Genomic DNA, 22389 nt, shown 5'->3' with positions numbered 1-22389 from the left:
TAGGCTATGTTCACACTGCAGGTGAAAGCGCATCAAATCCGATTTTTTTGACCCTATGCGACTCATATCCGATCATGGTATGACAGTGTGAACGGCACAAATCCGATACTTTCAAATCCGATCTGGGTCACTTTCGTATGTGATACTGAATCCGATACATATCCGATGTTTCAGAAAGCGACTGCTCTTTGAACGGTCAAGTAGCATTAAATCCGTCTTTTACGTCACTGACACAAGACAGACGCCAATTATCAGCTCCGGAGAAGACATCGCGAACGCTTCCTGGCCATCCGGTGAAACTCCTGGGAAGACAATGTTGGAGAAACGTTAACATTTTATTTGTACTGCATAGTCTGCAGACTCTTACAGAAATCTGCAACTATCCTTTGAAGCACCGCTCCTCTCTAAAACAGCAATAAGGATCATTATTTTGGGAAACGTGAAGTCGGAAGTCTTTATATTAAGGGCCATCAGTCAAACAATATTGTTTGCTCTGGGTCTAAACAGAGCGCGTTGTGTGTGACGTCTTCTTTTGCGCATGCGGGCCGCTTTGAGCGTTCACACTAGAGCGCGTTTGCGGTCGCATTTTATTTGTAGTGTGAACGAGCAGACAAAAAAATCGGATTTGATCAAAAAATCGGAATTGAGCATCAAGACCTGCAGTGTGAACGTAGCCTTAGAAATATGGTGTCTGCCACAGTGAATAAATGGACTCAAGCGCAGGACTTTGTTGACCCTGAAGATGAACAGTTTATTTACAATGTCACCAGGTGCTATATACAAAGATGCAAGGGGAAAGGGGCTCCAGGGAATCCGGGGAGGGGGAAGGAAACACTCCACACTCCTGTTCGACCACACACGCTACTCGTAAACCACTTGCGCTCATGAACACACTCCAGGGATAAACAGGTCCAGGAAGATCTATATACAAGAGAGCACAGTTTCAAGCTAGGAAAGCGCTAGAGACAAGAATAAACAGCAAAGAGCTGGGGCTACACTGACCTGTGTCGTGCAACGATCCAGCAATGACAAATACTGAGCTGTTGTCTTAAGTAGTAGCTGGAATGGAAGTATAACAAGCAGTGGGTGAGTGATTATTTGCAGGTTCGTAGGCCAGAAGCGGGAACTTGCAAGGAGTTCCACCCAGGCAGAGGAGAGAGGAGAGAGAAACAAGAATATTAGAGTGATGCTGAAAAGCTAGTTCATGCATTTATCACTTCTAGGCTTGACTACTGTCATTCATTATTATCAACTTATCTTAACAACTCCCTGAAGTGCTTTCAATTGATCCAAAATGCTGCAGCAAGAGTACTGACAGGGACTAGAGAGAGCATATTTCTCCTATACTGAGTTATTTTCATTGGCTCCCTGTTTGATTCAGAATCTAATTCAGTAGTACCATATCACTCCAGTAGAGAAGACTGTAGGCTTACATGTGGATCCTGGAGTATTTAAAAGTACAGCATTTGAATAAAGTGAGTACACTCCTCACATTTTTGTAAATATTTTGTTATACCTTTTTATGGGACAAGATTGAAGATATGACACTTTGATACAATGTAAAGTAGTCAGTGTACAACTTGTCTAACAGTGTATTTAACAGTGTATATGCCTCTCTAAACAATTTAACACACAGCCATCATTGCCTAAACCACTGGCAACAAAAGTGTGGAGGGTCATCCTTTCGGTGCTCAGACAATACACCACACAGCATCAAATGGCTATTGTCCCAGAAGGAAGCTTCGTCTAAAGATAATGCACAGGAAAGCCCGCAAACAGTTTGTTGAAGACAAGCAGAATAAGGACCTGGATTACTTGTGGTCTGATGAGACCAAGATAACATTATTTGGTTCAGATAGTATCACGGCTGTGTGGTGGCAACTAGGTGAGGAGTACAAAGACAAGAGTGTCTTGCCTGCAGTCAAGCATGGTGGTGGGATGTCATTGTTTGGGGCTGCATGAGTGCTGCTGGCACTGGGGAGCTATAGTTAATTGAGGGAACCATGAATGTCAACATGTACTGTGACATACTGAAGCAGAGCATGATCCCCTCCCTTCAGAAACTGGGCCATAGGACAGTATTCCAACATGATAACAACCCCCAAAACACCTCCAAAAGACCGCTGCCTTGCTAAACGAACTTAGCAAGGTACTTAACTGGCCAAGCATTTCTCTAAAGCTTAAACTCTACTGAGCATCCGTGGGAAGTCCTCAAAGGGAAGATGGAGGATCAAAAGGTCTCTAACATCCACCAGCTCCAGTATGTCATCATGGACGAGTGGCACCCCGTGAAGCTCTAGTGAACTTCATCCCCAACAGAGTTAAGGCAGTGTTGGAAAATAATGGTGGCCACACAAAATATTGACACTTCGAGGACAGCTTGGACATTTTCACTTAGGGGTGTATTCACTTTTGTTGCCAGCAGTTTAGACATTAGTGGCTGTATGTTGAGTTATTTTTAGGTGACAGCAAATTTACACTGTTATACAAGCTGTACACTGACTACTTGATATTGTATCAAAGTGCCATATCTTCCATGTTGTCCCATGGAAAGATATATTTGTATATTTACAAAAATGTACTCATTTTTGTGAGATATTGTATAATGGGAGGCAGAGCCTCCAGCTTTCAGGCCCCTCTTCTGTGGAACACGCTTCCAGTTTGGATTCTGTAGACAGACTCCCTCTCTACCTTTAAGACTAAAAGGCAGGGAACTTAACTTTCCTTGACTTTTCCTTAAAACTTTCCTTTTTGAGGAAACATATAGTTAGGGCTGGTTCAGGTGACCCTGAATTCTCCCTTAGGCCATGTCCACACTAACACGTTTTCGTTTGAAAATGCATCCTTTTGCCTCCGTTTTGGTCTTCCGTCCACACAGAGAGTAAAGATTAATATCAGTTTGTACATGCTTCAGATAGCTTTTCTTCAAATTCTTTAATTCTCACTCGCTTTTGCAGCTTTGTACTTTTGTGTTACTCGCAGCAACAACTCCACCTCTTTGTTAGTCCATTTAAAAAATTCGCTGCTTATCCTCAACATTTTGCCGCGACGTTTCAAAGAGCCAGAAAGTAAATAAATGACTGACAGAAGTGAGGTAGGTTGAATCGTCTTGTGTTTCACGCATGTGCAGTACTGGAGCATTAGTGTTTTCGCCTGTTTCAATGTGGATGAATAACTCTGTGAAAACGAATGAAAATGATAGTGTGGAGTGTTTTCAGACTTATACATCATTTTCAAATTTATCCGGGCTAGTGTAGACATAGTCTTAGTTATGTCACAGTAGGTCTAAGCTGATGGGGGAGTCCCATGACGCACGGCGTGTTTATTCTTCACTGATATTTTTCACACACAATATTTGTCTGTACACTACTCTGCATTTAATCAGTGGGAAACTTTTCCTTCCCACTGTCACCAAAGCGCTTACTCACAGGGTGTCATATCATTGTTGGGTTTTCTTTATTTTCTCTTTATTATTGTAGGGTTTTTACCTTACAATGCAAAGTGCCTTGTGGTAAGTTAAGGTTGTGATTTGGCGCTATATAAATAAAATTGAATTGAATTGAACTTTTATTTATACTATAGGGAGGGCCATCTTTTTAAGCAGTAGTACAGTAAATTACCTTGTATATTGTATTTTACAATGACAAATAAATGAACCATGAACTTTGAATGGATTAGTAAGGAGGAAGAGAAGACAGCAATGAAGAGGCTGAAGAATGAAAGGCAGTTGGTTCAGATGGCGTACCTGTGGAGGAATGTGAGAAAAATAGAGAGGTATCCTTGTACTAACACTCTGAAAGCAATGTAAGCTTTGAGAGTATTGATGGAGTGCCAAGGTGCAACGAGAGGAAATGTGATACTGTATGAAGAAATCAGGAATTCCAGAGAAAGATATGAGGCTGATGAAGAAGATCTATGGAAACAGTGAGACAATGGTGTGTGGTAGGAGTGACAGGTTCATGGTGGAAGTGGGATGAATGTCAGGTGTGATTTGGGACAGAAGAATAGCAGCAAGAGTGAAAGGGAAGGTTTACAAAATGGTAGTGAGACCCACTATGATGTGGTGCCTAGAAAAGGAGACAGTGGCACCTAAAAGAACACAGGAGGTTGACATCCAGGAGGCAGAGTTAATGGAAAATGGTAAATGGACTGATACTTCTATAGTGCCTTTCTACTCAATATGACCACCTAAGGCACTTTCTACTACAAGATGATGGGGTAGTCTGTTTCACATCTTCAAAGAATCAGTTGAGAATACATAAACCTTTTTGTTTTTAATCATTAAGCTTTAAATTGTAAAATGTCCTGTAAGCTATAATGGAAATAACTAAGGATAAACTGCCTTATTAGAAGAGTGAGGAAGATGTATGGTAAAGGGGCATGGGTCAGATTCAAACCTGGGCTCCTAGCCATACATCAAGTGGTCACCTGCTCATCCCAGAGAGCTAAACCAGTACCCATGAGCTTCTACATTTAACCCAGTTGGAAAGATGTGATGGAAGACATACTAAGACAAGTTAATGTAAAAAAAATTCTGAGAAACTTCGACTTTGAGCTGGGATTTTAAGAAGTACCTTCCAGTTTTTGACATTTGGAGTAGAGGGAGGTTTTAAAATGTCCTATATTCAGATAAATTTTATGTCAGCACAGCAAGGGTGGAGGTGTTAAAAATACTATAAACAGCTTATGGGTATGCTCCTGTTGCTACATTTTAGTGTATTTTCATAGTTGTCCAATAGAGGGCATTAGTACAAAGGTTAAAGGGAGTAGTCTCTCTAGGTTTGACGGTGTAAAACAGCAATTTTCTGTATGCACTGTTAAGTCTATGGAATTTACTGTCATTGATAATAGGCTTTGGTTATCTGTGCTTTTCAGAAAAGACTGCAATGGGACAAAGTATGACACACAAGAAGCTGCTTGCTGTGGAAACAAACTTTACCCAGGGGCGAGTGTGTCTTGTTGTGGAAAGGAACCTTACAATCCTGAAAAAGCAACCTGTTGCAAAGTACAAGACGGAAACACTCTCAGAGGTAACGAACTTGAAATCTAGCTAAACTGAAACTGAAATTTTGACTTTGTAACTGGCCAATAAATAAAAGCACCTGAAGAGCACCTAAATTAAAAATCTTAATAGAAAATAAGTTAAAGAGCACAAAAACTCTTAACCACCTTTCTGGCTTTATGAAGCAGTTGAATTGTACCGCTTTAGACTAAAATTTGTTTTTAATACAGAATTTAATTGACTGAATAAATTGGAAGTTGACTGTATACACCCCCTACTCTGGTAAAAAAAAAAAAAAAGTCATGGCAGATACTGTAATAAGAAAATCATTACCCAGTTATGGATAGCTATGTTTGAACTTTTTGGGTGCTTGTTGTTGTTATTGTAAATTAGCATGCTTTTTGTCAGAGCGCAAATGAACAGAAAAAGAACAATAAAGTAATGATGGGAAGTCTGGATTCATTGCACACATCTGTATGTGTTCATCTGCTATCACTAAGTCAGATGTTTCCATTTATTCAGAGGTATTGCAACATTTCTTTTTTTGAACAACTGTGGGCCATTTAACACTTAACATGACACTTTCAGCTGTTACACTGCTTCTAGTGTTTGTGTCTTTATTATACAGCCAATGTTACTCATGGTCTGAGTGAAAAGGTGTCCAACTGCTGTGGGCTGAAGCCCTACAACCCTGTCAATGAAGTATGCTGTCAATCAACCATCACTGCAAAACCTGGACTAATGGCTGAATGTTGCGGTAAAGGTGAGCAGACACACTGATGAAAAACATCACATTAAGCATATATTATATAATTAAAAGGCAAAATTCGAAGACAGACAGTGTTACAAACAAAAAACAGGACTTCTTGAGAGTTGTGATTTTCTACTGCAAAATGTACTTATTTTATGTAAGTAAGGAGAAATAGTGGAAACAAAAGAAGATGGATTTGTGGTTCTAGATGTTCATTTGAACATTCTTCAGTAGAACAAATATACAAGTGGAAAAAATATAATCAGCATCGGCAGAATGTTGCAGAGGCTTATCAGCTTAGTTATGGTTGAGGCCAAAGAGTTAAGAATCTCCATGGTATTCTCCACAGAGGCTTTTGCCAAGGACAAGCAATTGTGTTGCGGTGCAAGTGATAATAAGAAGATTCTGGTGAGAAATTCCAGTTTCCACCGGTGCTGCGGGCACAACCAGTATGATAACAGGACTCAGTGCTGCTGTGAGAATGAAGGTGTTCTGGAGGTACAACCGAAGCATTCATCTTGCTGTGACAAGAGCTCCACTACAGGTAACTCATTACTTTGTACATTTACATGTCAACTGTGGGTGACTCATTAGTTTGTACAGCCAAAGGAGTTTGCAAAGAAAAGCGTCTGGACTTCTTTAAGTTACTTGAAGACGTTTCACCTCTCATCCGAGAAGCTTCTTCAGTTCTAAGGTCAAATATTGGAGAGTCCCAGATATAAACCTAGTGGGAGTTTCCCCCCACAGAGGGACAAAAGGACCTCCTGATGATCCTCTAATCGCCTGAGCCAAGGTGTGAAACTGGGTGTGGGTCCCAATCAGCCAGAGTTTCGGGTGAGTTCATTGTGAAACCTGGCCCCACCTTATCATGCGAATTCCTGAAATCAGATGGCTCAGGATGTGAGTGGGCGTTAAGTGCGTCTGGGAAGGGAACTCAAAACTGGATTATAGATGGCAGACAGTTGGTGTCGTAAACCCCCGCCTCTGTTCAAAGATGGTCGCTCACAGTGGACATAAATGGCTTCTTTCACTCCTCTTTCAAACCATCTGTCCTCTCTGTCCAAAATGTGAACGTTAGCATCCTCGAAAGAGTGTCCTTTGTCCTTAAGATGCAGATGGACTGCTGAGTCTTGTCCTGCGGAGGTGGCTCTTCTATGTTGTGCCATGCGCTTGTGAAGTGGCTGTTTGGTCTCTCCAATGTAGAGGCCGGTGTATCAGAAAAACTCAGGAGGGTTTTCTCCAAGCATGACATCCCGGTGTATTTCAGACCCAGCAACACGCTCAGACAAAAACTGGTTCACCCGAAAGACAAAACGCCAAAACACAGACTTAACAATGTGGTGTATGCTGTACAGTGCAGCGAGAAATGCCCAGACCTCTACATTGGAGAGACCAAACAGCCACTTCACAAGCGCATTACAGACTAACTAATAAACCTGCCACATTTGTGTGTATTTTTCTCCCTTAATTCAGAACTCTATAAATGGTAAATGGCCTGTATTTATATAGCGCTTTACTAGTCCTTAAGGACCCCAAAGCGCTTTACATATCCAGTCATCCACCCATTCACACACTGGTGATGGCAAGCTACATTGTAGCCACAGCCACCCTGGGGCGCACTGACAGAGGCGAGGCTGCCGGACACTGGCGCCACCGGGCCCTCTGACCACCACCAGTAGGCATGGGGGGAAGTGTCTTGCCCAAGGACACAACGACCGAGACTGTCCAAGCCGGGGCTCGAACGGGCAACCTTCCGATTACAAGGCGAACTCCCAACTCTTGAGCCACAATCGCCCCACAAGTGATACCATATTTTATAAAAGATCTGCCATGTCTACAGTGCTGTTGATCCTCCAATAGTTGTCATATAGCAATCCAATAAAATCCAGACTCATAACTGGAGGTGATGACTTTGTCATTTCCTCTACAGCTTTCCATAGTTGCCTCAACAAACCAAAGCAACTACAGTGTCAGATAGCTGTTGTTTTTTTTTACAAACGTCCACAGAATATTGTTTAAACTGAACTAGAGCTAATCATAAGATAATCATTTTACAGTGAAAAGCAGTATTGCAGGATATACTGTACGAGAAACACATAAACACAAAGCTAAACATGAATTAACTATGACTGAAGTATAAGTCTTACAGTTTTTAGTATCTGATTCGTTTTCACAGGAGTGCATAATGTAGGAATTCTGCATTGTGGTCCGAATGATAATAAGAAGAGTCTGGTGAAGAATTCCACTTTCCACCAGTGCTGCGGTCACAACCAGTATGACAACAGGACTCAGTGCTGCTGTGAGAATGAAGGTGTTCTGGAGGTACAACCGAAGCATTCATCTTGCTGTGAAAAGAGCTCCACTACAGGTAACTCATTACTTTGTACACTTACATGCAAGCTGTGTGTGACGAATCCAATAAAAACAGTTGCACTTGTTGTCATATTGTACATATGAGTCTTAATGCACATCAGACTTTGGTGAGAAATGTATTTGATTGAGTAAACATCATAGAATTAAATACTAATTAATAAACTTGCCTTTAAAAAAGATCTGCCATGTCTACAGTGTTGTTGCTCCTCCAATAGTTGTCTTACAGCAATCCAATAAAATCCAGACTCATTACTGGAGGTGATGACTTTGTTGTTGCCTCTACAGCTTTCCACAATTGCTTCAACAAACCCAACCAACTATGCTGTCAGTTAGCTGTTTTTCTCAAACCTCCACATAATATTATTTAAAATGAGAGAGCTAATCATAAGATAATCATTTTACTGTGAAAAGCAGCATTGCAATTATTATTTTTACGGTTTTCTCGTACAGTATAAGCTAAACATGAATTAGCTATGACTGAAGTATAAGTCTTACAGTTTTTAGTATCTGATTTTTTTTCACAGGAGTGCATAATGTAGGAATTCTGCATTGTGGTCCAAATGATAATAAGAAGAGTCTGGTGAGGAATTCCACTTTCCACCAGTGCTGCGGTCACCACCAGTATGACAACAGGACTCAGTGCTGCTGTGAGAATGAAGGTGTTCTGGAGGTACAACCGAAGCATTCATCTTGCTGTGACAAGAGCTCCAATACAGGTAACTCATTACTTTGTACATTTACATGTCAACTGTGGGTAACTCATTACTTCATACACTTACATGTCAACTGTGGGTAACTCATTACTTCATACACTTACATGTCAACTGTGGGTAACTCATTACTTCGTACACTTACATGCCAGCTGTGTGTGACGAATCCAGTAACAACAGTTCCATTTTTTTTTTTCATATTGTACATATGAGTCTTAATGCACATCAGACTGTGGTGAGAAATGTATTTGATTGAGTAAACATCATAGAATTACAGACTAACTAATAAACCTGCCACATTTGTGTGTATTTTTCTCCCTTAATTCAAAACTCTGTACAAGCGATACCATATTTTATAAAAGATCTGCCATGTCTACAGTGCTGTTGATCCTCCAATAGTTGTCATATAGCAATCCAATAAAATCCAGACTCATAACTGGAGGTGATGACTTTGTCATTTCCTCTACAGCTTTCCATAGTTGCCTCAACAAACCAAAGCAACTATAGTGTCAGATAGCTGTTTTGTTTTGTTTTTTACAAACGTCCACAGAATATTGTTTAAACTGAACTAGAGCTAATCATAAGATAATCATTTTACAGTGAAAAGCAGTATTGCAGGATATACTGTACGAGAAACACATAAACACAAAGCTAAACATGAATTAACTATGACTGAAGTATAAGTCTTACAGTTTTTAGTATCTGATTCATTTTCACAGGAGTGCATAATGTAGGAATTCTGCATTGTGGTCCGAATGATAATAAGAAGAGTCTGGTGAAGAATTCCACTTTCCACCAGTGCTGCGGTCACCACCAGTATGACAACAGGACTCAGTGCTGCTGTGAGAATGAAGGTGTTCTGGAGGTACAACCGAAGCATTCATCTTGCTGTGACAAGAGCTCCACTACAGGTAACTCATTACTTTGTACACTTACATGTCAACTGTGGGTGACTCATTACTTCGTACACTTACGAAGTGATGAGGCGCCGTTGAGTTCGGCTGCCGTCCTGGTAGCTCCGCGACGACTGTGCTTTTGCACAGTCGGGGGGAGTACTTTTTTAGCCAGAAAAAACATTTCACTGTATGTTGTACCAGCTATAACTACATGTGACAAATAAATAAAGAATTGAGAATTGAATTGAATACATGCCAGCTGTGTGTGACGAATCCAATAACAACAGATTTATTTTTTATTTCATATTGTACATGTTGGTTTCCTTCGAATGGAGCCTTAGCTTGACGCTCCGCTTAGTCCCTCTTTCCATATCCAAAAAAAACCAAAAAAACAAAAAACAGTCCTTGATAGTTTTTTCAATATTTACTTCAAAAGTCCAAACAGGTACACAGCAACAGAATTCCAAATTACGAAAACTTATAAAGCTCAATTCAAAATGGATGAAGAGAGATTGCGAGGTCAAAATACCATGTGGCTCCACTCTCCTCTCGCCCAACTTCCTGTTTTTTCTGCACTATCAAAATAAAAGCATACATTTCAAATTAAACTGCATGTAGGCTTCTACATTACCGGCCCCTAATTGTTATCAATGTCTTTGAAACAATTACTCCAAAATCTTTAACTTAAATGAAAAGGTCTATGGCTACATTACTTAACTGAACTTCAACTATCTTAAAGAAATCTTCTTTCACTTTCCTCCCCTCAGAGGAAACTAGTTCTTGACTTTCGAAGAGTGCATCAATTATCTTCAGCTTCTTGCAAAAGGCACAGCTTTGTAACTGGTCGGCCAAGCTCATTGGTCTTGGTCTTTACTTTCACCTGACGCACCAGACCTTTCTGGTCTGGAAAGGTCTCTACGATTCTTCCTAGTGGCCATGAATTTCTGGGTGCTGTGTCATCTACGATCAGCACAACATCACCAACATGGAAATTTCTCTTAGGTGTAGTCCATCGTTGACGCTCTTGGAGCTGCATGAGGTATTCCTTGCACCAGCGTTTCCAAAAAATGTCTGCAAGATATTGGATTTGTCTCCACCTGCGATTTACATACTGGGCATCCTTGTTGAAGATTCCTGGAGGTAATTCTGGCTTAACCTTCAGCAACAGGAGATGGTTGGGTGTTAAAGCCTCCAGGTCATTGGGATCTGAAGATTCCTTTGTAATAGGCCTGCTGTTCATAATAGCCTCAGCTTCACACAGCAAGGTGTGGAGACCTTCTTCATCCAACAGTTGTTCTTTTACTGTGATGTTCAAAATTTTTCTCACTGAGCGGATGAGTCTCTCCCAGCTTCCTCCATGGTGAGATCCTGCTGGTGGATTAAAATGCCATTGGATCCCCCTTTGCTGCAATGATTTTATGATCATACTGGAGTTCCATTCTTTAATTGCTTTCTTTAACTCACTGTTAGCTGATCGGAAGTTGGTTCCATTATCTGAGTACATCTCTTTAACTTGTCCTCTTCTGGCAAGGAATCTTCTGATGGCGTTGAGACACGCATCAGTGTCAAGTGAAGATGCAACCTCCAGATGTACAGCTCGTGTGGTAAGACATGTGAAAATGACACCATATCTCTTTACTTGACTTCTTCCCCTTTTTACCAGGAATGGACCAAAGTAGTCAACACCTACTTTGGTGAATGGAGGGTCATCAGGCAGGATCCTGCATTTTGGTAAATCTGCGATTATTTGTTTGCCAGCACTTCCGTGTAGCCTTTTACAGGTAACACATTTTGACAAGAACCTTCTAATGGCTCCATTTGCTCCAGGGATCCAAAATTTTTGACGCAGATGAGCCAACATGTGATTCCGTCCGGCGTGAGCTGTAACATCATGGGTATGTCTTAACACAAGCTGTGTGATATGTGAGTCCTTTGGCAAGATGACTTGCTGCTTAGCATCATCTGGCATTGCTGCTCGACTCAACCTTCCTCCAACTCTTATGACTCCATCTTGCAGTACTGGAGTCAACTTGTAGAGAGAGCCTTTTTTCTTCACCCTTTGATGTTCTTTCAGCATTGCCAAGTCCTGTTCAAAACTTTGCTTCTGACAGTACTTCACAATTTCCATTTCTGCTTCAGACAAATCGTCACAGGTTAGATTTTTTCCCTTGAAAGCTTTCTTGAATTGGCTCATCCTGATTTCCTCACTCATTGTGCTTGCTTCCTTTCTCTTTGCTATTAATTCCTTAAGCAAACTCTTCAGTTTCATGAACCAGGCTACAGCACGCTTTAGCTTTGTCCAAGATGAGTAGTGATTCATCAGCTGGTCTACTGAGTCTTTGAGCCCTTGCATCTGAATGACATGTGTCTGAGCTTCTCTTTTGACCTCTAAGTCATCAAAATCCAGCATTCTGGGATCTGGATTCTTCGGCCACTGATCTTCTGAGCAGAATAGAAAACTTGGACCCGAAAGCCAATCGCCACATTTTAAGAATGCTGCAACAGTCTGTCCTCTAGAGACATGATCTGCTGGATTCAAAGTGGTATTGACATATCTCCACTGCCGAATGTGAGAATGGCTTAAGATCACTGAGATCCTATTAGAAACAAAGGTCTTGAATCTTGTGCCTTCACTATTCAAGTACTTTAGCACAGCTGTGCTATCTGTCCAAAAAACAGATTCATGCAGTTCTACTTCTAGTTCCTTCTTTAGAAGTTTATCCATCTTCACTGCAACTGTTGCGGCAATCAGTTCCATTCGTGGGATGGTTGGACACTTCAAAGGTGCAACCCTTGCCTTTGCCATTACCAAGGTGGACTGAGTCTCGCCACTTGCATTGCGCAGCAACAGGTAGCTTGCTGTTCCATAAGCGTCTTCGCTTGCGTCAGCAAAATGATGCAGCTGCGCAAAGACTGGTGCACCAAAATGCTTTGACTTGATGCTCCTGTCAACTCCAAAGTCGTCAAGCCTTTGCAAATCTGCAACCCACTTATTCCAGCTCTTAATGACATCCTCTGGTAGGGATTCATCCCAGCCGTATTTCCTCCGACATAAATCGTGCAAGATTTTTTTTGCACACAGAATCACCAGAGCAACAAATCCCAGTGGATCAAAGATGGAGCTGAGAAGGGAAAGCAGTCCTCTTCTAGTGTTCGGTCTGTTTTTAAGGTTGATCTTGAACTTGAACTGATCTGATTCAGCACACCACTGAATTCCCAATGCTCTTTCCATCGGCAAATTACTCTCGTCCAGATTCAGAACTTTAAATCCTTGTGCTCTTTCTTCATCAGGAATTGAGTTGAGCAACTTTCTGCTGTTGCTTGACCATTTTGTTGGTCGAAATCCGCCTTTTGCCAACATGTTCCTCAAGTCAGAACACAGGGTGATTGCTGCGTCTTCCTCTGCAATTGACTTAAGACAGTCATCCACATAAAATTTTTTCTTGACTGTCCTTGCAGCTTCTTGACCAAATTCCCTTTCGAAATCAGTAGCGCATTTCTGAAGTGCAAAAGATGCAACACTTGGCGAAGAGGTGGCACCAAAGATGTGGACCAACATTTTGTGTTCTGCAAGCTTCTCCTTGTAATTCCCATCAGACCACCAAAGAAACCTGAGGAGATCTGTATCTTCCTTGCTGACTCTGACCTGATGGAACATGGCCTCCACGTCAGCCATTACTGCCACAGTCTCCTGTCGAAACCTCAGGAGGACTCCCACCAGTGAGCTTGTCAAATCCGGTCCCTGCAAGAGATGCTGGTTCAGCGATGTTCCTTGAAAGCTTGCCCCACAGTCGAAGACAACACGTAACTTTTGCTTGACTGGATGTCTCACTCCATGATGAGGCAAATACCATGTTCGTCCCTCCAGTGACTTACATTCAGCATCGTTCAGTTTGATCGCGTAACCCTTTTTTAGGATATCATCCATATATGCAACATATTCTTCGTAAAACTTGACATCTCTGGTGAATCTTTTCTGTAAGTTCAGCGCACGTTGCACTGCGACTTCTCTGTTGCTTGGCAAGCACAGCGCCTTGCTTCTCACTGGAAGACAAATACTATAATGGCCATCCTCCAGTTTTGCAGACTGAGACACCATGTTCAGAAACTGACGATCTTCCTTGGACATTTCAAGATTTTCGTCTTGTCCCGCATCAGGAAAGTCTTACTTAAACTGTAGCTGCCAGAGCTCTTCCAACCTGGCTACTGATATCCTATTCACAGTCACTTGTGCCAATCTGTTTCTCCCACTCATGTCGCCTCCACTCCTAAGTGGTCCATTTACTGTCCAACCTAATATTGTTCTCACTGCGTAGGGTCCATTGTCCACGCTGTTTACCACCTTAAGCGGTTCCATGGTTTTGGGAACATTCACTCCTATGAGTAATCCAACATCTGCTTGGATAGTGGGAAGTTTCACTTCCGTCAGGTGTTACCACCTGTCAACATCCTCCTGGCATGGGATATTGTTTTTACTTACAGGAATGTGGTCTTGTGCATACACCTCTGAAAGTTTAATAAACTGGCTACCATCCAGACTACTGACTTCCAGTCCAGTCACAATGCAGGTGTTCACAACAGATTCATTTCCCATCGTTCGGAGTGAGATTTTCGTAATTCGTCCGTTCAGGTTCAGTTGTTTTATCAGTGACTCTGTCATAAAGGTGGCTGAGCTGCCTTGATCCAAGAATTCATATGTTGTTACTGTCTTGGTTCCTTTCTGGGCCTTGACACGTACTGGAACGATTGGAAGAATACAATCTTCCTTACCGGCCCCAGTCATGCTGAAAGTTGCTGTTGTTTGTACAAGAGCACTTGATACGAACTGTTGAGCCGCCCCCCTTGCTGTTTCTTCTTGTGAGTCCCTATTGGTGATGTGCAGCAGGGTAGGATGCAGTCGAGAGCATTTGCAGCTGCTACTCATGTGACCATGTTTCAAACAGGCAAAACACAGTCCTATGCTCCTTAAAAACTCAATCTTGTCCTTATGAGGCTTGTCCTTGAGCTTTCCGCAGATTTGGAGGTTGTGTTGCTCTCCCTTGCAATAAACACAAGGTTTGCTGCTTGAAGCAGCATTGCAATTATTATTTTTACGGTTTTCTCGTACAGTATAAGCTAAACATGAATTAGCTATGACTGAAGTATAAGTCTTACAGTTTTTAGTATCTGATTTTTTTTCACAGGAGTGCAAAATGTGGGAATTCTGCATTGTGGTCCGAATGATAATAAGAAGAGTCTGGTGAGGAATTCCACTTTCCACCAGTGCTGCGGTCACCACCAGTATGACAACAGGACTCATTGCTGCTGTGTGAATGAAGGTGTTCTGGAGGTACAACCGAAGCATTCATCTTGCTGTGCAAAGGAGTCAGCTAACCCTGAAGGTCAGAAATGGTCAAATGCAGTCTCATGCATATCTTACAAATCTATTTAAGATTTAACTCTTAGCTTCATATTTTCTATTAAAATGTAATGACAAATGATGAGTTAATGGCAATTATTTTGGTTTAGTTTAGTTTTCCACTTCAAAAGGCTTTGTGCTTTATCTTTACAGGTTTTCAACAACTGGTAAGATACATACTGCAATAAAATATCATTCTTTTACTTTTTTGTGCAAATATATGAATGTTTGCCTTTATGTTTTATATTTCTCAGACACATGAGCTCCAACACTTTTGGTAAGTAAATGGGTTTTACTATAACAATTTTTACTATAATGTCATATGTAGACAAATGTAAATTTAATCTAGTCAAGATTAACTATCATGCATTCAGGCTTTGTAGGAAATGTTCTACTCTAATTTGAGTTTATTTACAGTTGTGCTCAACAGTGTACATAGACTCATCACTGGCATGAATATCATAGTAAATTTGTGCTTAAATTATTTCTTTGAACTGCTCTTTTTCATGAGAGACTATACAGCACACACCTTTAATAATTTCAAAAACAATGGGTGCACAATTTTGAAATGATTTTTGATCTTCTGTAATCCCCACAGTGCCAAAAGTCTAAATACACCCCAACTAAGTTAAATGTCCCTTAGTAAGTCGCACCTAAACCACATACTTTTGGTAGCCATGAGCAAGCTTTTGGCATAAATTTGATCACTCTTCTTGACAGAATTGGTTAATTAGGGGTTAGTTAATTGAAATTTGTTGGTTTATAGACACACAATTGGCTTTAAGCCTGGTCCACCAATTTCTTTCAGTTGGATTGAGGTCACAGATTTAATCTTTACTGAATGAAATCCGAGTACACGCAGTAAAGTGTGATGCTATCCAGTAGCCGGTAAAAATAAATATACCTGTTAATACTTTCTGTTCTGCTCTGTGGTAGTGTACCAGTGATATGGAGTGGTTTTTGTGTTTATTTTGGCTGTGTTTGTCTATCCACAGCACTGAACCAAACACACATCTCTGTGGGTCGACATGTTACAATCCAAAGACGCATCGTTGCTGTGAGAGACACCAAAAGCCTTTTTGGTTCTGCGCCTCAGGTATTACCGTCTCCATAGCTGTTTCTTTGAGTGAGTGTGTGCCAGGGAAAGTTTTCAAGAACTCTGCATAGTCCTGCAAAAACAAAAACAAAACTAAGAACACTCTTAAAGCTTCCCTGCAGATGTTCTATCTATCATTGATCATTGTATGTGACATTGCATCATCCCATGGTTTTTATGTGGGCCTGTAGAGTGAGTTGAATCAGATAAGGAACAGCCCACGCTCCAAGAAAGCAGTTAGAGCTGAGTGAGCAGTTTAAACATGTTTATCTTACGTGCAACCGTGTAAAAACAAAAACTTATTTGCAGCATAAATTTCCCCTAAAGGGAACATTGCATCATTTGCTTTTGTGACACCATCTCATTTTGGAAAATCCCTAGAATAGAAAACTATAAAGAGATAAAATAACAAGCTTAACAGGTTCTATTGACAAGATGTTGACAAGAACTTTCATCTAGGATGATGAAACTATATTATATTATACTGTAACCTGTTTGCTCATTGTGAAGTCAATACCAAAAAACCCTTTTCCAAATGTTTAGGTGAGGGGCATGTTTCCCACTGTGCTGCATCCTCTTGTCTTTTTACACAACTTGTAAGAAATTAGGAGATCAAATAGCCTTTGAAGTCGCATGTTTTCACAGTCTCATGTTTCAAGTGCTAGCCAGTTTTTTGTCTCTTTAGTTTTCCACAAAGTGCCAGATGTTTTTATTGGGTGGCAGATCCTGAGGGAAGCATCAGTTTATCAGCCATGCTTTTATGATAGTTACAGACTGAAAAGAATGCAATCTTATCTGCACGTGTTCCTCCAAAGCATGTTCATTATTAATGGTGCTTTCAAGTTACCCTGGCCCTATGCCTCTATAATGGTACCCGTAAATAACGTTTTATTGGTCCGTATTTAGCTTGGATGATGTTGGCAGCTGAACGTGTGATTCATCAGTCCAGAGAACAGTTTTCCAGTTAGCCTTATTCTATCTAAAAATAAGCTCAGGCCCAGATAACAGTATAACTAAGGAAAGATCATGGCTATGGGTCGAATAAAATTATTTCTGTTTGATTCAGTAATTCATCCAACACATTGTCATCTATACATGAACTCTTTATGTGAAGTCTTCCTACTAACAGCCATGCTTTAGAACTTTAAGGGTTCCTTTTACAACAATGTGATTAGTCACTTGCAGCAATAGTCCTGACAGAACGTTGATATGTTGTTATGCAAGTCAATAAGGTACTGCATAATACACAGTCTTTTCTCACTTGACCTTCCATATGGACCTCATGCCTGTATGGTGATTTAAAAAAAAAACCCAACTATAATTATTATAGTGTGTTTAGTGTCAGGAAAGAGTCAGAGTCATCATGGGGTTGAAACGTACCCCAGCTGCAAGGCTCTGTTTTCCAACCAGAGGCAGGATGAGCCCCTGAACAGCTGATCAGTCTGCAGACTAGGACCCAGCACTTTCTTCTTGTGAGGCAACCATGTCAAGCGCTGCACTACAATGACTGACCCTGAACTTTAGTTCAACTACTGAGTTGTTGTAATTTAACTGTAACCGCCAACACTGTTATAAATCCATCAAATCAAATCTGCCACAGAGACAGTTTTAGGCCTTAAGTTAAATGGCTTTTGCCCAAAAAGAGGGACTGTTTTAAAAGAAGTTCACAAAGAAGTTCACATTGACATTCTTATCTTGGGTGTGTAAATAACTCTGACAGTTAGAAAGTTAGACAAAGACTTTTTTTTTCTAAGGGTTCCCTGAAGACTTTAAGTATTTTTTTTAATCAAACTTTCAGACAGTGAAGTGTGTCTTTATTTTTCCAGACAGTACATCTTGCCAAGATCAAAATCATGGAAAATATAAGCTGCGCGGAAGGGTGGTTCACTTACAAATAAAAACTTTTTTTTCTCCCTACATAGAAAAAGATTTCATTGTTCATATTAGCAAAAGGTTAAATTGCTATGGGAAAATGGTCTTGATATTTTCCCCCAGACCACACAATTGAAAGAGCTTCCATCTTTTTGAACCACCCTATGAAAAACATTAAAGCTTTGCAATGAATAAAAAGGGATAACTCAGGATTATCTTTGAATCCAAAAAAGGATGTGCAGCAGCTGGTTTGTTCAAAATCTTGGCATCTATATCAGTTACTGTACTCCACAAAAGACGTTTTTTTTTTTTAAAATCACCATATCTTAATCACCATAAGGCATTAACTTCTGAGAGTTTACACTCCCTTCATGTCAAGTATTCCAGTGTGGAGAATTAAAGCTCTAAGCCCGGAGGTGGAGGGTTTTAAACATGTGGTTTGGTCTTTCCATAATATGTGAGCTGTTCAGAAATGTCTGGTATGCTTAACAGCCCACATCAGGGTGTGTAGTGTTAACCTTTATCCTTTTTTTTTGCATTTTCCTGCACTAGTTGAGCACTCAAAACACTTTCTACTATAAATCCCTTTCACCCAGTCACTTACATGTAGGACTAAGCACTTTTATCTAACATTCAGACACACTCACACTACCGTGTATGCATCAGTGGTAACTCAGTATCTTGTTCACTATCTTGCCCAATGAAATGCATAGTGGGGACAGCTCTTCTACCAACCTAGCCCCAGATGCCTCCTACAAAGACTTGGAAACCAACCGAATTCCTTTATTTTATAGTCAGTATTTTGCAAAGGAGGGAGAATAAAGCAACTTGTGTGTAACAAAGTTACACACAAGACATCATTAATCGCAACATGTTTTATTTTTACTGCAACTACTATCTCTTCTTTCCACCTAACCCCAACCCACCCCAACCCTCACACCTATCTGTTTAGGTCAAAGCAAGGCCAGGGTGTATGACCCACGTATAGAAGTCTGCTGTGATGGATCCGTATTTCGATGCAAGCCGTGGCTAGATCAAGTAATGTACAAATTGTTTTTTGGGTTTTTCTTTTCCTTTTCTGGGCCTGCCCAGCTGTTTGTGTTTTTTAATCAGTGTAAAGTGCAAAGCTCAACAGTTTTAATCTCCTTTTCTGTAGGAAAATGAAATCAAGCTTTCAAATTATGGCTAAAGCCTAAAGCACTGTTTCCTTAAAAAAACAAAAGGGAAAAACATATTAATGGCATTTTGGCGAGATTTTTCATTAAAGTTTTTGTTATTAAAAATGAAGGGCCTCATGCTGCAATGTTCAGTTTTACACAAATAACTGACAGCAATGGTACCTAGTGATCCCAGACAAAAAAGGTTGTTTTTGTGCAGCTTCGATGAGAGAGCTTAGAGCTCCACCCCGCTCCTCTTATACAGTAACTGAGGGTGTTTTTCAATCTGATGTTTAAACTCGTCTAGCGGTGTTGGTTTTGGTTACCACTACTGCAAAAGGTCCATAAATCTGGTAAGACAAAAAAAAATTAGATATGTTATGTGTGGAAATGAGACCTGTGTAATGTTTGAATTGTTTCAACTTTTTGTGTTTTTCCTGATTTTTGCATTTCATCTGTAAAAACTCATAAATTTATGTGTTCATCCATGTGCATTTAAATGTGCAAATAAAAGGGTTTGGCTGTTTGTGCATTGTTGAGCAATTTACTGCATTATTTCTGATTCTTCAAGTGCTGTGGAGTGACTGCGTATTGCTCAGCATAACGTGGAGTTCTCTGTTGTAATGACACCTTGTACGAGGGCAGAGATGATGGAGAGGAATGTTCAGAGATGTGTATTCCTTACAATCCGGCTAAAGGGACTATATGTTGTTCTCAGTTTTATGGCAGCCCGGGACAACACTGCTGTGGGACGGAAATTTACCGGCCTCGTACTGAGATCTGCTGCAATGGACACAGGTGATTGTGTGCGTGTGTGTGTGAGTGAGTGTGTTTGCGTTGCTGCTTTACATTGCTGAGAAAGTCCAGTGAAAAATTAGTTCTTTAACTTTGTTGTTTTAATCAGTTGGAATATAACGCTAGTTGGAATTTTGTCAGACAGGGTGGCCGAAAGTATGGAAACATTTTTTATATGTAGTCTGTCTCTTGAGTGAAAACAGAAACCGTCTGAGAAAGGCAGACGTTCTTTTTTCCCCTTGGAAAATGCGCTGAACTACTGTGCCAAGGAATCTCTCAAACAGCCTGTCTGGGTCTTTTATTGGGTTTGGTGCTAACTGTTAGTTGTTACACCCTGTCTGGTCATGACTTATGTCTTTCAGTGACTGATTTTTTTATTTTTTTTATGTGGACACTAACAGAGAGATGAAGCTGTAGCTCTAATGATGTTCTACTTTTAATTCCCAGCCTGTGTAAAGACTGTGGTAAAGACATTATCTTTCAAGCTGGCATCCAGCAGTGAACATGAGAACTCTAACTCAGCCTGTTAGGAGCATGTTTCTTCATGTCGCTGTCCATATTTAATTATAATTAGTACCTCTGTTTTCCACCCATACAAATCAGAACATGTGTGATTTGTTTAATTACTTTACATTGCTGATGAAAACTGGAATTTCCTCCTTTTTTTTAGAATCAGTATGGGAACACGGGAGCATGGGAACAACTTATTCTGTCTCTTCTGTGAGAACGAAGGGATTAAAAAAACATCTGCATGGCACAATCCATTTAAACAGACATGGTGTCTGAGATAGGAAGACACATAATTACCGGAGCAGAAATTCAGCTTCATCTGTTTCCTCTTAACTTACTGTGCCAAACCTCTCTTTGTCAGCCTGTCTGAGTCCCTGACTCTGACTGCCATTTGAAATTTTTATGTTTAAAAACCCTGTCTGTGTGCATGACTCATCTCCTGGGATGCCTTTTTGTTTTCAGTCGGATTTCTCAGAACCCTCCAGCTGTGACGTAATAACCCTATTCACCACACTACTGTGTTGCCCTTACCGTTATTTCATCATTCAGTATTTCTCATATGGGTTGAAAGAAGTATTGATGTATAAAATATCACGTTCAGATCTCAGTTTCTGTTTTATGGTTAGTTCCAGATCAGCTGAACTCGTTGAATTGTGGCTGTTTTCAGCTACAGTAGCTGTACAGTAACAGCAACACTGGGTATAAATGCATTCTGTGTAGACTCTGAGTGTTGAAATTGCTCTGATAGTGTGTTTCTTTCACTTCACCCTGTGTAAACACTGTTTTGAAGCAGAGAGGAAGTTATCTTTCAGGCTGACTTCAAGCAACATACATAAGCAGTGATCTAAGTGGGGTAGTACTTATATATTGTCTTTCTACTCAAGCAAACACTCAAAGCACTTACTTCTATAAGCATCATTCACTTAAATATAGACATTCATACAGCTCATTTATGAGCCTAAGTACTTTGTACTAATATTCGGAGTGTAACAGCAGCAACTTGGGGTTCACTTAGCCTCTTATGAGCATACTTCTTTATGTCACTGTACTTAATTTAATTCTAACTGCTACCTCTGTTTTCCACTCAGACACCCCAAATCAGAAAACCTTCACTGCTGTGGGGTCAAAGCCTACAACATTAAAGACCCACAGATGAAGTGCTGTGCAGGAACACTGTACAATCTGACATCATTAGACAAGCATGGAGGGGACGCTCAGTGCTGCGGATCCATCCTGCAAAAGCCACAGGTAGATTTATTAATGGTGTTATCTGAGGATCTGTTGTTTGTGCATCTATTCATGTCTTACACTGTATTATATCATTGTCACGGTTCGCTTGAGGACTCACACGCAGGACTCAGAGGCACAGTTGGTATTTATTACAGTTCCACCAGGTGTATATACAATTAGTGCAGGGGTAGTGCTATATACAAAGCAGTGACAGGGAAAAGGCTCCGGGGAAATCCAGGTAGGGAAAAGACACTTGCTCCTCTTCTGACTCTCTCCTATCGTGACCAGTCTCTCTCCAAACACTCACAAAAAAACAGGAATCCACTCGGGGAATGCAGGGTCGGGTCCAGGGGATCTATGTACAGAAGGAAACACACGTTAGAGGTTTTGCGCAGGGAAGAACTTGCTCAGAGCTGGGCTGCACTGACGCGAGTCACACGCAAAGATCCAGCAATGAGTAGAAGCCACTCCCTGGCTTAAATGCTGGCTGCACTGATGAGGCCCAGGTGTTTCCTCTTCAGAGGGGCGTGGGCCAAGGGCATGAATCCACCATGAGTTCCGCCCTGGCGAGAGAGCGAGAGAGAGAGCAAGAGAGAGAA

General features: G+C 40.8%; 1 protein-coding gene across 3 annotated transcripts in view; it reads left to right on the top strand.

The window, feature by feature from the left end:
* LOC147314594 (uncharacterized) overlaps nucleotides 1-22389 on the top strand; it is a 29943-nt gene that overhangs the window by 4383 nt on the left and 3171 nt on the right. The window contains exons 4-12 of one of the 3 annotated variants that reach the window (XM_086261655.1): nucleotides 4876-5030; nucleotides 5631-5765; nucleotides 6103-6297; nucleotides 7930-8121; nucleotides 8651-8842; nucleotides 9556-9747; nucleotides 14916-15113; nucleotides 15284-15407; nucleotides 16126-16224. In XM_086261655.1, the coding sequence (XP_086117781.1) occupies nucleotides 5744-5765; nucleotides 6103-6297; nucleotides 7930-8121; nucleotides 8651-8842; nucleotides 9556-9747; nucleotides 14916-15113; nucleotides 15284-15318 (1026 nt within the window). In that variant the 5' untranslated portion in view covers nucleotides 4876-5030; nucleotides 5631-5743 and the 3' untranslated portion in view covers nucleotides 15319-15407; nucleotides 16126-16224. Of the gene's footprint in view, nucleotides 1-4875; nucleotides 5031-5630; nucleotides 5766-6102; nucleotides 6298-7929; nucleotides 8122-8650; nucleotides 8843-9555; nucleotides 9748-14915; nucleotides 15114-15283; nucleotides 15408-16125; nucleotides 16227-19050; nucleotides 19137-19557; nucleotides 19609-19973; nucleotides 20054-21648; nucleotides 21809-22389 lie in introns of those variants that run through there. The other 2 variants (XM_086261656.1, XM_086261657.1) reach the window with 2 other exon arrangements.

Source organism: Aulonocara sp. 'chitande type north' Nkhata Bay, linkage group LG14 (assembly GCF_057382095.1).
Source record: "Aulonocara sp. 'chitande type north' Nkhata Bay isolate Kocher_YH1m ecotype deep benthic linkage group LG14, A_spYH_male_GT1.1, whole genome shotgun sequence".
NCBI lineage: Eukaryota > Metazoa > Chordata > Actinopteri > Cichliformes > Cichlidae > Aulonocara > Aulonocara sp. 'chitande type north' Nkhata Bay.
This window is presented reverse-complemented; position numbering and strand designations above follow the sequence as displayed.